The 12,916-nt window shown below is 40.8% G+C and overlaps 1 protein-coding gene across 1 annotated transcript in view; it reads left to right on the plus strand.

Moving 5' to 3' along the window:
• The window catches only part of LOC108791868 (neural cell adhesion molecule L1-like protein), a 132,403-nt gene that overhangs the window by 117,930 nt on the left and 1,557 nt on the right, over positions 1–12,916 (plus strand). The window contains exons 22-25 of the mRNA XM_018562471.1: positions 203–382; positions 5,584–5,649; positions 8,837–8,968; positions 10,008–10,080. Coding sequence (XP_018417973.1) covers positions 203–382; positions 5,584–5,649; positions 8,837–8,968; positions 10,008–10,080 — 451 coding nt within the window. The remainder of the gene's footprint in view (positions 1–202; positions 383–5,583; positions 5,650–8,836; positions 8,969–10,007; positions 10,081–12,916) is intronic.

Genomic DNA, 12,916 nt, shown 5'->3' on the forward strand with positions numbered 1-12,916 from the left:
AAATCCCCCCACTCAGCTGTCCATGTCCCTACTGGGGAGATCTCCTCTTACATTTTGCATTGTATGACCATTGTCACTGGATCAAGGAGTGATGGAAATCCTCTGTAACATGTAACAGGGTGAAAAAATAAATTGACTGGTGTTCCACTTTCTGAATTCTTCCTGTGACTTCTTTCTGTGACTTGACCTTTGTGTTTTTCAGTTAATGAAAGCAATGGCATTGGAAACTTAAGTAATATCACCATATCTAACCCAAATGCTCTCAGCCAAAAAGTCCCTCGTCTTGAAGTTGGCACGAGGTACAAGTTCTATCTGCTGGCATGTACGCAAGTGGGCTGCGGAAAGCCTGCAACTGAGGAAGGACTGACACTAGCACAAGCAAGTATGTAACAATGTAGACTTTCTACTTTAAAGTGTGCTGTACATTTATCTAAAGTAGATAACTTGATGACTATTGATGACTATTTTTCACAGAGATATGTGGAGTCTCTCTCTAGTGGCCCTCTGTATATTAGGGAATGTGTAGCATCCCTGCTGAAGGACTGCTAAGATACGTGACTAGAAAGTCCTTTGTTTCTGATTGGCCTGATTAAGTTGATAGACTTGCATTCACTTTAATTATATATTATAGAATTTGCATGCCATTAATTTAGCTATGTTTGAACTCTAATGGATGACTGGTGAGTAATTGCTGTGAGCAATTTGCCCCTAGTTCACTCATTTATTAAGCCTGCTTGTGTCTCTATGAAAGTATAAGTGAAGCATGGGCCCTAATGTCTAGCCTTGGTGGCCCTCAGAGTTTAGCTAAATAACAGCATAGAGAACAGCAGTGTAAACCATCTAAGTACAAAAAAAAATCAATTAATAAACCACATTTCTATTAGAAATATCTCTTCTGAGCCTTAAAGGAGAACTATGAGGTGAGTGCTTTTCACTCACCTGATAGTTCTAGCCGACCTGTGACAATGAGACTGTCACAGGTTGGCTCAATAGATCGGGAGGTGAGCAAACACATACCGGCGTTCGCTCGCCTCTCGATCCTGTCACGGCTCTATGCCTAACAGGGGAGGGGCTGGATTCCCCCCTCCGATCTGCCAGCGCTGACTGGCGGATCGGACGGGGGAGTGGGCGGGTACAGCTCGCTCTGCCTCTAGATAGGCAGAGCCAGCTGTCACTCACGCAGCTGGGCGGATCCCGGCATAATTCTAGGGATCCGCTTCAGCTGTGGTGTCTGAGTATACCGCGAGCTGCAGCTCGCGGTATACTGAGCTTAGGGTGACGGGAGGACACTAGTTTGTGTCATCCCGTTACCCTAAGGAGAACTATGGGGAAAAGCCTTAACCCCATAGTTCTCCTTTAACGAGGACCACCCCTTGTGAAAAAATATTCATTCCAGACTGTCTGTCTCTTATTACACGGTTAAAATACAGTGGGGGTAATTCATCAAAACTGGAGCAGATAGAAAGCAACCAATCAGCTTCTCCCTTCAGTTTGTTCAGTTAAGGTTTGAAAATGAAAGACAGAAGCTGATTGGTTGCTATGGGACACTACAGATTTTGTCTGCTCCAGTTTTGATACATTCCCTTCAATATATTTGGGTGGATGTGCCACACCTAATAATAGCTACAATTATAGACTGAGAGTCACCAGTGCTGGTACTATTCAGGATTACAAGACATGCAGAGAAAATCAGTACATGACTGTAACAAATGATCAGTTATGAGCACGCTATGCCACATTACAGTTTTCTTGCATTTTTGGTACATGTACTGTAAATGCATAAAAATTGGCTCAAAATGCATGATGGGTTCAATGCCATTCTTGTCAGTGGAACTGCTTTTGTTCTGCAGCTATAATGCTGTTGACATTTACAGAAATCTCTGTGCATTTTGTATGCGGGTGCATTTACATTTAACTGCACTAAAAATATACAAGTGAACGAGAGCATTTGGGAACATAATTACCTTCAGCCAAGGATGTCAGACATTGAAGAATTTAGAAGACTATAGACATAAGAATTGTGACTTACTCGCATTCGCTTTTTTCTATTGTTTACCTACAAGTTGGTGAGATTAGAGGCTAATGTTTCTTTAATAAAGACATAGAGAATGTTCAGTTAGCTTAGTGAATAAAGTAAAATATGTTAATTTTCAATATCCAGTCAAGTGCAGCGTCATTTAACAACATCATGATTTTAGATTGGATGAAGTGAAGGGAAATTTACTCAACTGCACACAAACCGAAAAAAATATGCCAAAAAATAATAGCTATACATAAAGTATAAAATCTCTGTCATTTTTTTTTTTGTTTGTTTTATTTTTTGCTGTCTGCGTTATATTGGGGAAATTTCCCATTACTTCCTCTCTGGGAGACTCAAGTGAGCGGAAACCACTCCAAAGTGAAGTGAAATCCGCCTTTGTAAACTTGTCACTGGAACAAGTGTTTCCATTATAGGACGCCCTGTCTAACTCTGTTCCAGATTTGGCATAATTTTTCTGCCCCAGTCATCATCAGAACAAAAAGAGAAGGTGAATTTTCCCAGTAGAGACACAGACAGAAATAAAAACCTGTCAAGTGCAAAGTGATTGTTTTGCAGAGTTGGTCTGTGCAGAATGCATTCTTTGAAGCATACTGTCTTCAACAGGTTATTTGTTCTATAAGCTATTGCCCTTTGTTTAGCATGATCATGTGAGGAATGCAAACAGACACACGAACTTGGTCTCAGTAATTCCTAAGGTTTATTAACTAGCACACTACTTTATATGCTTTGTAATGATCATAATTCTGAGTGCACATGCACCAAAACGTTATCTACAAAACGACCTCCAGAGGATGCCAGTTCTAGCTGAAACTGGTACTTGTTTATTGTTTAGTTTCTATAGAAAGAGAAATACAAGATGGTGGAAAAACAAGATGGGGGAGAAAACATTTTACAAATACATTCTTTACAATACCTAGGGGTCTATTTATATTCGTCTCTCTCTGTTTTACTTTGTTCAGCTATTGTTTTCAAAGAGGATTCACTCTCCTCATCTATCATTTTCAAAGAGAATTCCCTCTCCTGCTATTTATTTTCAGAGAGGATTCGCTCATCAGTTGCCCCATTACACATGTGCAAACATGCACAAATCCTCTTTGTAAATGATAGTTGTATGCAGTAAAATACAGAAGGGAGAATTTCCAGCAAACATACGCTAAGAAAATAGCACAGTGAATCCTTTATGAATAGAGCCCTTAGTGTAATACCAGTAATCAAAAGAAAGAGATTAGTATAGACAATGGCATACTGTATGTCAGCAGTTATTATTCAAAAATAAATACATAAATGAAGAGACATTTATATGATGAGTGTGGAGTTAATGTTATTATGTTGATTATAATATTAATGTATTTTTAAATCATGTCTGGACACCTCCGTTAATTTAAAGGTGGTTTCTGTTGTTTAATTTAAAAAAAAAGTGTAAACCTCATCAGTGAGGAGTTATGTCCATTGCTATACCCATACAACGCCCAGCAATTAGTTGATTGAAATTCACTCGATTGCCAAATGTCATTAGCTGAGCAGTACACCTCAGCCTCGGGTGTGCAATGATTTTTATGTATATTTCAAGAAAGTTGAGTTGGCTTTCTTCTTATCCAACAATCTTAGAGGATAAGTGCACTTTAAAACAAATTGCACTTATCCTTTTTGCCCCTTTCTCCTGACCTAATGTAACCCACCTCCTCCTCCCCAGATGCATACTTATCTTGATATGATGGTCACCGTTACACTGCTTAATAACATCCAGCTCTGCAAGTGTTCACTGTCCTGCCCACATGTGCAGGTTACAGCCCTATAGATATTTATGGGACCATCTCTGATTGCCTCGGGAGACAGCCACATAGAAATCTATGGGTAAGCACTGTTCAGGTGCGGCCCAAACCGTGTAGACTTGCACTGATGGATCTAAACAAACAGTTGGATCGCGTCCGTCAGATCAAGGCAAGTATGCATCTGTTGAGGGGGAAGGGGGGGGGGGGTTAGGTCAGGTGAGGGGGGGCAAAAGTTTTTTTAAAGTGCATTAATCATTTAAGTTTCTATCTCTCTGCGACCACCAGAGCAGGTTGGAGTTGGTTGATCGTTTGCCAAGAAGAGGTATCTGTTCCGTGTAATATACTCCCCACTGAATCAGTGTGTTTTTAGTTAAATATGAACTCTAAGCAGATATAAAAGACAAAAATTAGCGCTGCTCTGTATTTATTAATAAATCCTTAAATGTATTTTTTTTATTAATGAAAGCAGAGTAGTTACCTGAATTTATCTTGATATCAGCCTCTTGCAGTTCACTGTACATCAGAGCTCAAACTGGGGGAGGAAAAAGCAGCACAAGGAGCCAGTTAGTTGTGCTGCACTGTAAGTAGCATGATGATTAGTGATGAGCCGAACACCCCAAACATAGAAAAAGTTCGAACTCGAACTTCAAACTCAATGCAAGTCCAGTATGGGACCAGAACTTTTAAAATCAATTGTCCCCATTTTGAAGGCTTATTTGCAAGTTAATGGCCATAAAACATGTAGGGGAGTTCAGGTACTGCCCTGGGGGACATGTATCAATGAAAAAAACACTTTTAAAAAATACAGTTTTTAAAAGAGCAGTGATTTTCACATCACTTTAAGGCCCCATTCACACACGAATCGGCCTGCACGTACAACACCCGCCGCAGAATGGCATTTTGACAGATGCCAGCAACATATAAACAATTGGGCGGAGCTAACGGTGGCAGCTAGCTCCGCCTAACTGTTTACAGTTGTAACAGGTGAGCCATGATTGGTCAAAGTCATCATGACTTTGCCCAATCATGGCTCTTACAGGGTACTGGAGCAAGATTGGGTAAAGTCTTGCACCTGACCTGTGGTCAGGTGCAAGGCTTTAGCCAATCAGGGCTCACAAGGCACAGCGCCCTGACAGTTTGCCGAACACATGAATTGTTGATGTTAGAGTCGAACTCATGTTCGACTCGAACATCGAGACCATCTCTGATAATGATAGGGTGGGAGAGCAGAATGAGAGAGAGAAGAGCTCATTAGTCTGCTGCTTCTCTTTTTATTGTTTATTCCAACAATAAGGATGGTGGAGAGGAGTGCAGGTCACTTTGACAGACTGACAGAGCCGTGTAAATCTAAGGACTGTATGAACAGAAATACAAACCCTCCAAAAGGTAAAACCACTCCCATAAATGTATTTTATCTATGTTTTAGCTGTTTGCCTGGAGATCAGCTTTAAGAAACTGGAAAATTATTTAATAATGAGCATATTTATGATGAGTGGAGTTCATTCAGTTTGGGTATTGTGGGGCAGGGTTTGATCTGTCAATACATCCTTTGAGCTTTTCAGCCAGGCCTCTGTTGTCACTAAGTCAAGTACAGTACATGTTTTCATTTTCAGGAAAGAGAATCCACTGGATGGCGAGTGATATAGTATCGTATGTGGAAGTAATGCTTGTGCAATATCACACTTTGTTTTTGTGTCATAGGAGGCAACCAGAATGTGCAAACAGATGTAATTTAGGACAGTCTCTCAAAGATTCTCATTTCTTTTCCAGGGTTCTCTAGTATTCCTTTTTCTCCATCTCGTACTCCTGCTTTTGCTGCCAAAGTTCCTGCTATAGGTTTGTGCTGATGCTTGTTATGTGTCTAGTGATGTGTTGTGTTGCTCTTTCAATGCTATGCTTCATATTGTCTGTTAGAATGCCAGGTATGGCTTGCATTGATTTCCTTCTTCTTCTTTACGGTTCAACTAACCTGTATTTACCAAATTTCTAGGTTTTACAGTTGTGACAATTAAAGGCATATTCCACTTTTTGCAAAAGAAAAAAAATTAAATGCAAACATACTGCAGCAAGAAAAAAAAAGTGCATTTATTTATGTTTAGCATTGGGGCCAGAGAAGCATTGCAACTGTGATCAGTGGATTGTGGGTGCGATGTACAGGATCCTGCAGATTGTTTCTCCAGTCCCAGTCCTCTGTACCAACCTTCAGTTATGGAGCTGGAGGAAGTTATTAATGGACTACAAAGCCAGTGACGTCACTGCACTTGTACTCCATTAAGATGTAGAAGCCACTCTGCCGCAGTGGCTGATGGGGCTTGTAGTTTTTTAATTTATAGATCCTGTAAATGGATCTGTAAACAAATGATGTGGCTGTGCTGGCCACACTGACTTATAAAATACACAGGAGCCTGAGGGGAGAAGCACCCTGTGATTAAGGTAAGTGGAGGGGGGCTTTGGAATGGCACCACGTTCCATGTTCCTAAATATGGGTGTAAAATGGATCATGCTGTTAAAGGTGGAATTATCCTTTAAGTAGTGTGGACATGCTAGCTTGTTGTTGCTTTCTCAAATTGTGTTACTCTAGCAGGACTCTTAATATTGTCCTTCATGTTGTTTTATTGTTTGTCTAAGTTTGTGTCTTAACATATGATAACACCCGGGGAACACACAATAACAGCTGGAAAGATATCTTCATCCATGTTTTTTGGATTGGGGTAATCAATAGCCTTTGGAGCTGAAAGAGAGAACTCTAAAGGTGTATGACCAGCTTTATGCTGCTACAGTCATATCTCCTGTGATAGAAGGCAGAAAATCATAGAAAACTTTTCAGCAACACAGTTATGGAATTTACTATGTTCTTTACCTATGTGTCTGCCCATCATTAGTATCCGTACTTTCTAAGTTTGGTTTCTGAGAAAAGGTCTCATTTATAAGCAGAAAATCATAGAAAACTTTTCAGCAACACAGTTATGGAATTTACTATGTTCTTTACCTATGTGTCTGCCCATCTTTAGTATCCGTACTTTCAAAGTTTGGTTTCTGAGAAAAGGTCTCATTTATAATAGTTGGACATCTCCTCCCCAACCATCTCAGTAGAAGTCCATATTTTTTCCTTTGAATTTCACAAAAGGTGAAGCTGAACTTGGCCCCCTAATTGAGCTTTCCTGAGCTTTGTTTTTTATCTACTGAGAAGGTAAAAATAGCTCAGGACCGCACCACTCAAACCTGGCTTCTCTAAAGCTCAAAGTAGAGGTAAAAGGAAAGAATAAAAGTTGCTACTGAGATTGTGGACGAGAATACATTATAAAAAGCTAAAGGCAAGGATACTGCCAATGGAGAGAGGATCACCAACAGTTACAGGTCTATAAATGGCAGGCGTATATATTACATAACAGGTACAAACCTCCCCTGCATTTCCCTAACCCTGGCCATGTGTGAATCCAACAACCAGCTGTGCTCACAGACGTCAGATGGTGCTAATAGATGTTAGATGCTCACTGTCCAATACCTTTGTGTGTGTTAGGTTTGCTGTTTGTTGTTCCACCATATATGAGAATCAATACAATGTCGTCATCACACACAGCCATTCACATATACAGTACGTCTCAACATACTGCATGTGCATTATTGGAACACGTTACTGTGCATTAAGGCAGCTGCGTTAAGGCAGTCAATTCATTTTACCTGGGTTGGCAACACAACTTAACATATTAAAAAAGCACATGCAACCCTTTTTTTAATGCGGCACACCACAATGTAAGGCAAGTGTGCTGCGGTGAGCTGTAGTGTGGTCTGAATCGCCTGTTTAATAGTACATTGGGATGCCATTAAAATGAATATACTACACCATGGTTTGCACATTCCTATGCATTGCTGTAACTTGTGGTAAACCACACGTCTTACAATGTGTTACTGTAGGGCATAAATGTGAATAGATTCCGATTGGTATTGCGGTTCTTGAAAATTGAATGGTTCAATCCTTTGTGGAACTCTGACTTACCAGATAATTAGATCTCAGTCTGGAATTATAGAGGTCAGTATGCAATGACTGTAAGTCTGTAGTATGGAGAGATTCACAGAATTTTCTTCTTTAGTTACAGGAGGCCCCCTGTGCTGCCACAAGCAGTCTGTTTTATGATTGTTTACCATATATTTTGTGTCTTGGTGTATCTCACCATTTCTTCCCCACTGTTTTGTGTAATATGGCACAGCCCTTTAGTAGACACTCCCAGCTGCTCCTCCTCAAGTTCTTTTTACCTTCTCCATCACTATGTTAAGAGGGTTCTATATATGGTGTTGCAAGGCTTCCAGAAGGAAATGTCTTTCCACCTGTAAGAATGACAAGGCATCGCATCCTTTGTATTGTCAAGCCTATATAAACTACACTGGATTCTTCTCTGAGTCTTCTTGGTGAGTTGTACCCTTTTTGTTGATACCACCACTCAGAAGGTTCTCTGACCATACCTCCTGAGACTCATCTGTACGGATAATTTACATTCTTCTAACAGAAATCTTCCTCTGCTTGGTGAGCTCACATGACTTTAAATGGGGACAAACTCTGAGTGTCTCCAGACTCAGGATGGCTCCACTCAAGTCTACTGGTGACTAAATATTCACTCACCTAAATCCTCCATTAGGTTTCTCTTTGGTATACTACTCCAAACCAGAGAAGCGTTCTTAATGCTTTGACACCTCCAAGATTGTGCTTATGATCACATAAATCATATGAGTTTATAGGGTGAAGGAAAAGCCAGAACTGGTTCAGTTTTTAGGTAAATTTGTTTTGCATTGCAAACCCAAGTTCTTTTGGGGTTCAGTCAAACTGCATGATAGATCTAACAAACATGGAACATATACACCTAACCTGTGTAGCATTATTTGCTGTCTACTAATATTTTGTTGACTTTAATAATTTGGGATATAAGCCTTCTCATAACATACTAATTACACTTCAAGCAGTATATACATTTATATATAAATTTATATTTATGTATTAAACTATTCTTCTATTTATTTTTTATTGCAGCTTATGCTAATGCACCTCACAGCCTGTCTTCCCAAGGATGGTTCATCGGACTGATGTGTGCTGTAGCTCTTCTAACTCTATTAATGCTTGTTGCTTGTTTTGTGCAAAGAAACAGGGGAGGAAAATATGCAGGTAAAAGTTAAACTTCATATAATATGTTATCCATTATACAGGTACAACTGAAATCTACAGTGCCCACATTGCCATGAACTATGCTATGACCTGAGCTGCTTTCATTTAAGAGTAGAGTGTACAAATTGCAGCAACCCGGAGTTACTGATGAAAATTGAAAGCTGTTTAGTTGCTTAGAGTTACTACATACCACTGCTCTTTACAATGCCTTATTTTACAAACTTGCAAAACTTATGGCAGTTCCTACAAAGAGATAGTCTAGGTACATGAATCACATTTGTATCACAGAATTATCCAGCAGAAAACTGCATCTTGATCATTTCGATGTCCATTTGTCTAGAATATAGTCATTTTAGTCCATGTAGTAGTACTGTTATTCGTGGTCTTTACTCGCAATGCAGGAGTTCTGGCTTTAATCCCAATAAAGGACTTAGTTCCCAAACGTTCCCATTTAGAGGGGCTGTCCGTGTTTTGTGACCTAATCACTCTGTCGCTCTTTCTTCCATCAGTTGTCCCTGTTTTTGGTCTGAGGTATAGACCCCTTTAAAAAAAATAATCATCTATCAAACCTGTTTCACTGAACTAAATATTTAATCAAATTCGATTATTGCTATTTTGAAAAGCCCATATAAAGGAAAAGAAGTAGTGAAAAAAAGCACTTGTGGGTTCAACCAAGCATTTTTTGCATATTAATTCTCTCTGGTCAGCATAACTGGGGGCATGGCAGGAATGTGTCCTTTGTCTACATACTTTGTGCTACAATGTGTCCATCTTTTCCATTTTAGAAAGTTGGAAGGTATGCAAAGGCCACAGCGCTAGAGTTTGCATGCTGTCCTTATCTATACAATACATAAATGTACTGGAGTTGGCTTCCAGCTATATTGGCTCAGTTGTGTGTACATGTATGACTGTCATAGGGTTGTATGCTCTTTGGCGTCTGATGCATATGGTTCCATTCTTTTCTACAAAAGCGCAGTGGTAATGTGCCAGTGCTAAGATATGACAAGCAGATGACAGACATAATTTATTTTCTTTTCAGTAAAGGAAAAAGAGGATTTGCACCCTGAAGTTGAAGTACAGTCTGTTAAAGAGCAATTTTTTGATGACTACAGGTATTTTTTCTTATTATGCAACTTTATTATTAAATTAAACAGTTTTATAATTCGTCCATAGTATATTAGTAAGAGTACAAAGGTGATTTGTGATTCTCTGTATAAAGCTGCCAAAGTAAATATGTGGAGTAGGATGTTGATCTATTGGTACTGACCATAGAAATGTATTTGATCCTGTGCTCATAGTGACTATGGTATAGTGCCTACATCATACATCTCAGTAGAAGAAGGATCTAATTGATTTGACTGATTAAATATGGCTGCCCCCGCTGGCATACTGAAAGAAAATCCCAACTGTTATTTAAAACCTAACTTTTCTCAATGTGATGCAATGGTTGTATATTGGTTATATAAAATACTGTATATGTGCACTTATATACACTTCTAGAAGAGCATTAGATATAGCTGTGAACCCCACCTTTCAAGGGGTGGAGGAAACCACTTTCCCAAACCGGACAGTAATAAAAAAAACGCTCAACACAATCAGACACCCGAACTATGGGCATAGAAAATTGGGAGTGAACTGCATGTCATTGTTGGAGGAATCCAGTTTTGTAAATAAAAGGCCAACTAAAGTGCATAGGATTCCAGCAGCAAACCCTTGGGCATAATATGCTGCAAGATCTTAATCCCATACCTGGCCCCAAGCTCAGGATCTGGAACCGATTGGAGAGATAAGAGAGGAAGGTGTTACCACACAACAGAGTATGCGGAGAATAAGAGTTTGCAGAACCACAATACTCCCTCACGTGCCTCCAGACCATCACATGGGGGTGGTAATGTCAGGGTTGGACCTAGGGCCCCAAAATACCAGGTTATTAATTGCAGCGTAGGAGCCAACTGTTGCTGCCTCAGGTTCATTGCTGGGTTATCAATGGCAAAATCACCATCGGGCTATTAACAGAATACTAACGTCTAAAGCAAGGAAGGGCCAGGCCCCCCTGGGGTAGAGGTAGCTGTCATGTGGTCTTAGCCAGTCTAACCATAGGCGGCTGCTCTTTAGCCAACCAAGCCAAAAAGCAACCATTTTTCTAACCCTGTTCAAATATTCTCTGAGATTGCTGTAATAACTTCTTCCTAGTCACCTGAACACAAAGAAGGAGAAACCCATAGGAGATCTGCAAAGCATCAAACATTAAGGGATCCTGGGATTGAACATACTGAGATTCCAATTGCCTGGCCCTCGACTCCGGTCCATCCAGAGTGGCTTTAAGTTCCCTCCGGACTTTACCAATGACAAACTACTATTGTCCCCTCATAAATGCCTTAAAAGTGTGCTAGACAATCTCGGCCAGACCAGAACCAGGAATAGAAGACCAATAGTCCAGCAACACCGAAATAATTTAGGGTTCTACTCTATCCTTCAATATCCAGTTCCTTGCAAGCCGCCATAACAAACTTGTGAAGTCTTTCTGCATGGAAAGGTGTAGCATCACTGGGGCATGATCCAGAATCATCTAAGGAAGAATTGATGATTATTCTAGCTTTAGTGACCGAATAATTGGGATTTTATTAAAGACAGGAGGCGAATATTTTGCATAACTTTCTTTACTGAAACCTCATAGCAGCAAGGAACATAACAGAAAACAAAAGTATCCAATAGCAGCACACAGCATGTTATAAAGTCCACCCACACGAAGATCCATCCTCTTTTCTTGGAAGCAGTCTCCATGAACGTAACAGGTAGAAAAAACACGAGAAGTCAAACTGAAAGCAAGGCCAAACCGAACCTGAGAATAACCATCCGGAACTCTAGGAATGCCATAGAGTACAGCGAGTTGTTAAACTGAAACAAGAGAAACAGCGAAAACGTAACAGCAAACCAAACGACTGTGACATAACAGTATAGAAAAAGAACGTGCAAGGAGTAAGTACAATAAAACAGCATGACAAAACATATATGTCGGTAATACACCAAGGGTAGGGACGAGCAGTAATAGACACGGGTGGGAAAAATATTCGCCTCCTGTCTTTAATAAAATCCCGATTATTCGGTCACTAAAGCTAGAATAATCATCAATTTTATGGTAAGACAGGAGGCTTCATATTTTGCAGTTTTAACGCTTAAGGAGAGAAGTCACGGGGTGTGTAATCGGTCTGAAGTAGAAGGTCCGAAATGTAGATTCCCTGGACCAATCCGCTGACCGCATGATGTCAGCGAGAGAACCACCAAAGGAGTGAGCTTGAGAGGCCGCTGCACCCCGGATCGAATGTGCACCAAAAGAGGGGTCCACATTGGCGAGAGAGAGCAGCCAGCGCACCCACCTAGCCAGAGTAGGTGCCGACACAGGAAGAAAAGGCTGAACAAAATAAATAAGCAGTTGGTGTTTGTAAGGGCGACGCGAAGCCACCGTCCTGTGCAGATAAGCCTGAAGACAACGGACTACGCATAAGGACGGTTCCGCAGGAAAGCGGGATAGGAAACAGAAGAAGACGAGGTCTTAGTGCGGCGAGATAGGGAAAAGGAGACCCCATCCGGTGTGAAGGACAGAGCATCATAATCAAAAGCCCTGACATCAGACACACGGCGAAAGGAGACCAGACAAAGCAAGGTGGTCAACTTGGCCGACAATTGTTTTAAAGACAAAGAGTAATTGTCCGGCCAGGCACGCAAGAAGGCCAAGACCAACGAGACATCCCAAAGATGGGAGTAACGAGGAGCCGGGGGACGAGAGAGGCGTATGCCTCGAAGGAGTCGACAAAGTAGAGGATCCCGGCCAATTGGCAGTCCAGCCACGAAGACGTGGCCTGCCGAAATAGCGGAGAATAGGACGAATTGATCCGGAGATGCTTCGCCTTCAAGCGGAAGGCGGAGTAAAGAGGAGACCGAGTCGAT

Source organism: Nanorana parkeri, unplaced genomic scaffold (genome assembly GCF_000935625.1).
Source record: "Nanorana parkeri isolate BGI_ZX_2015 unplaced genomic scaffold, ASM93562v1 scaffold579, whole genome shotgun sequence".
Taxonomy (NCBI): domain Eukaryota; kingdom Metazoa; phylum Chordata; class Amphibia; order Anura; family Dicroglossidae; genus Nanorana; species Nanorana parkeri.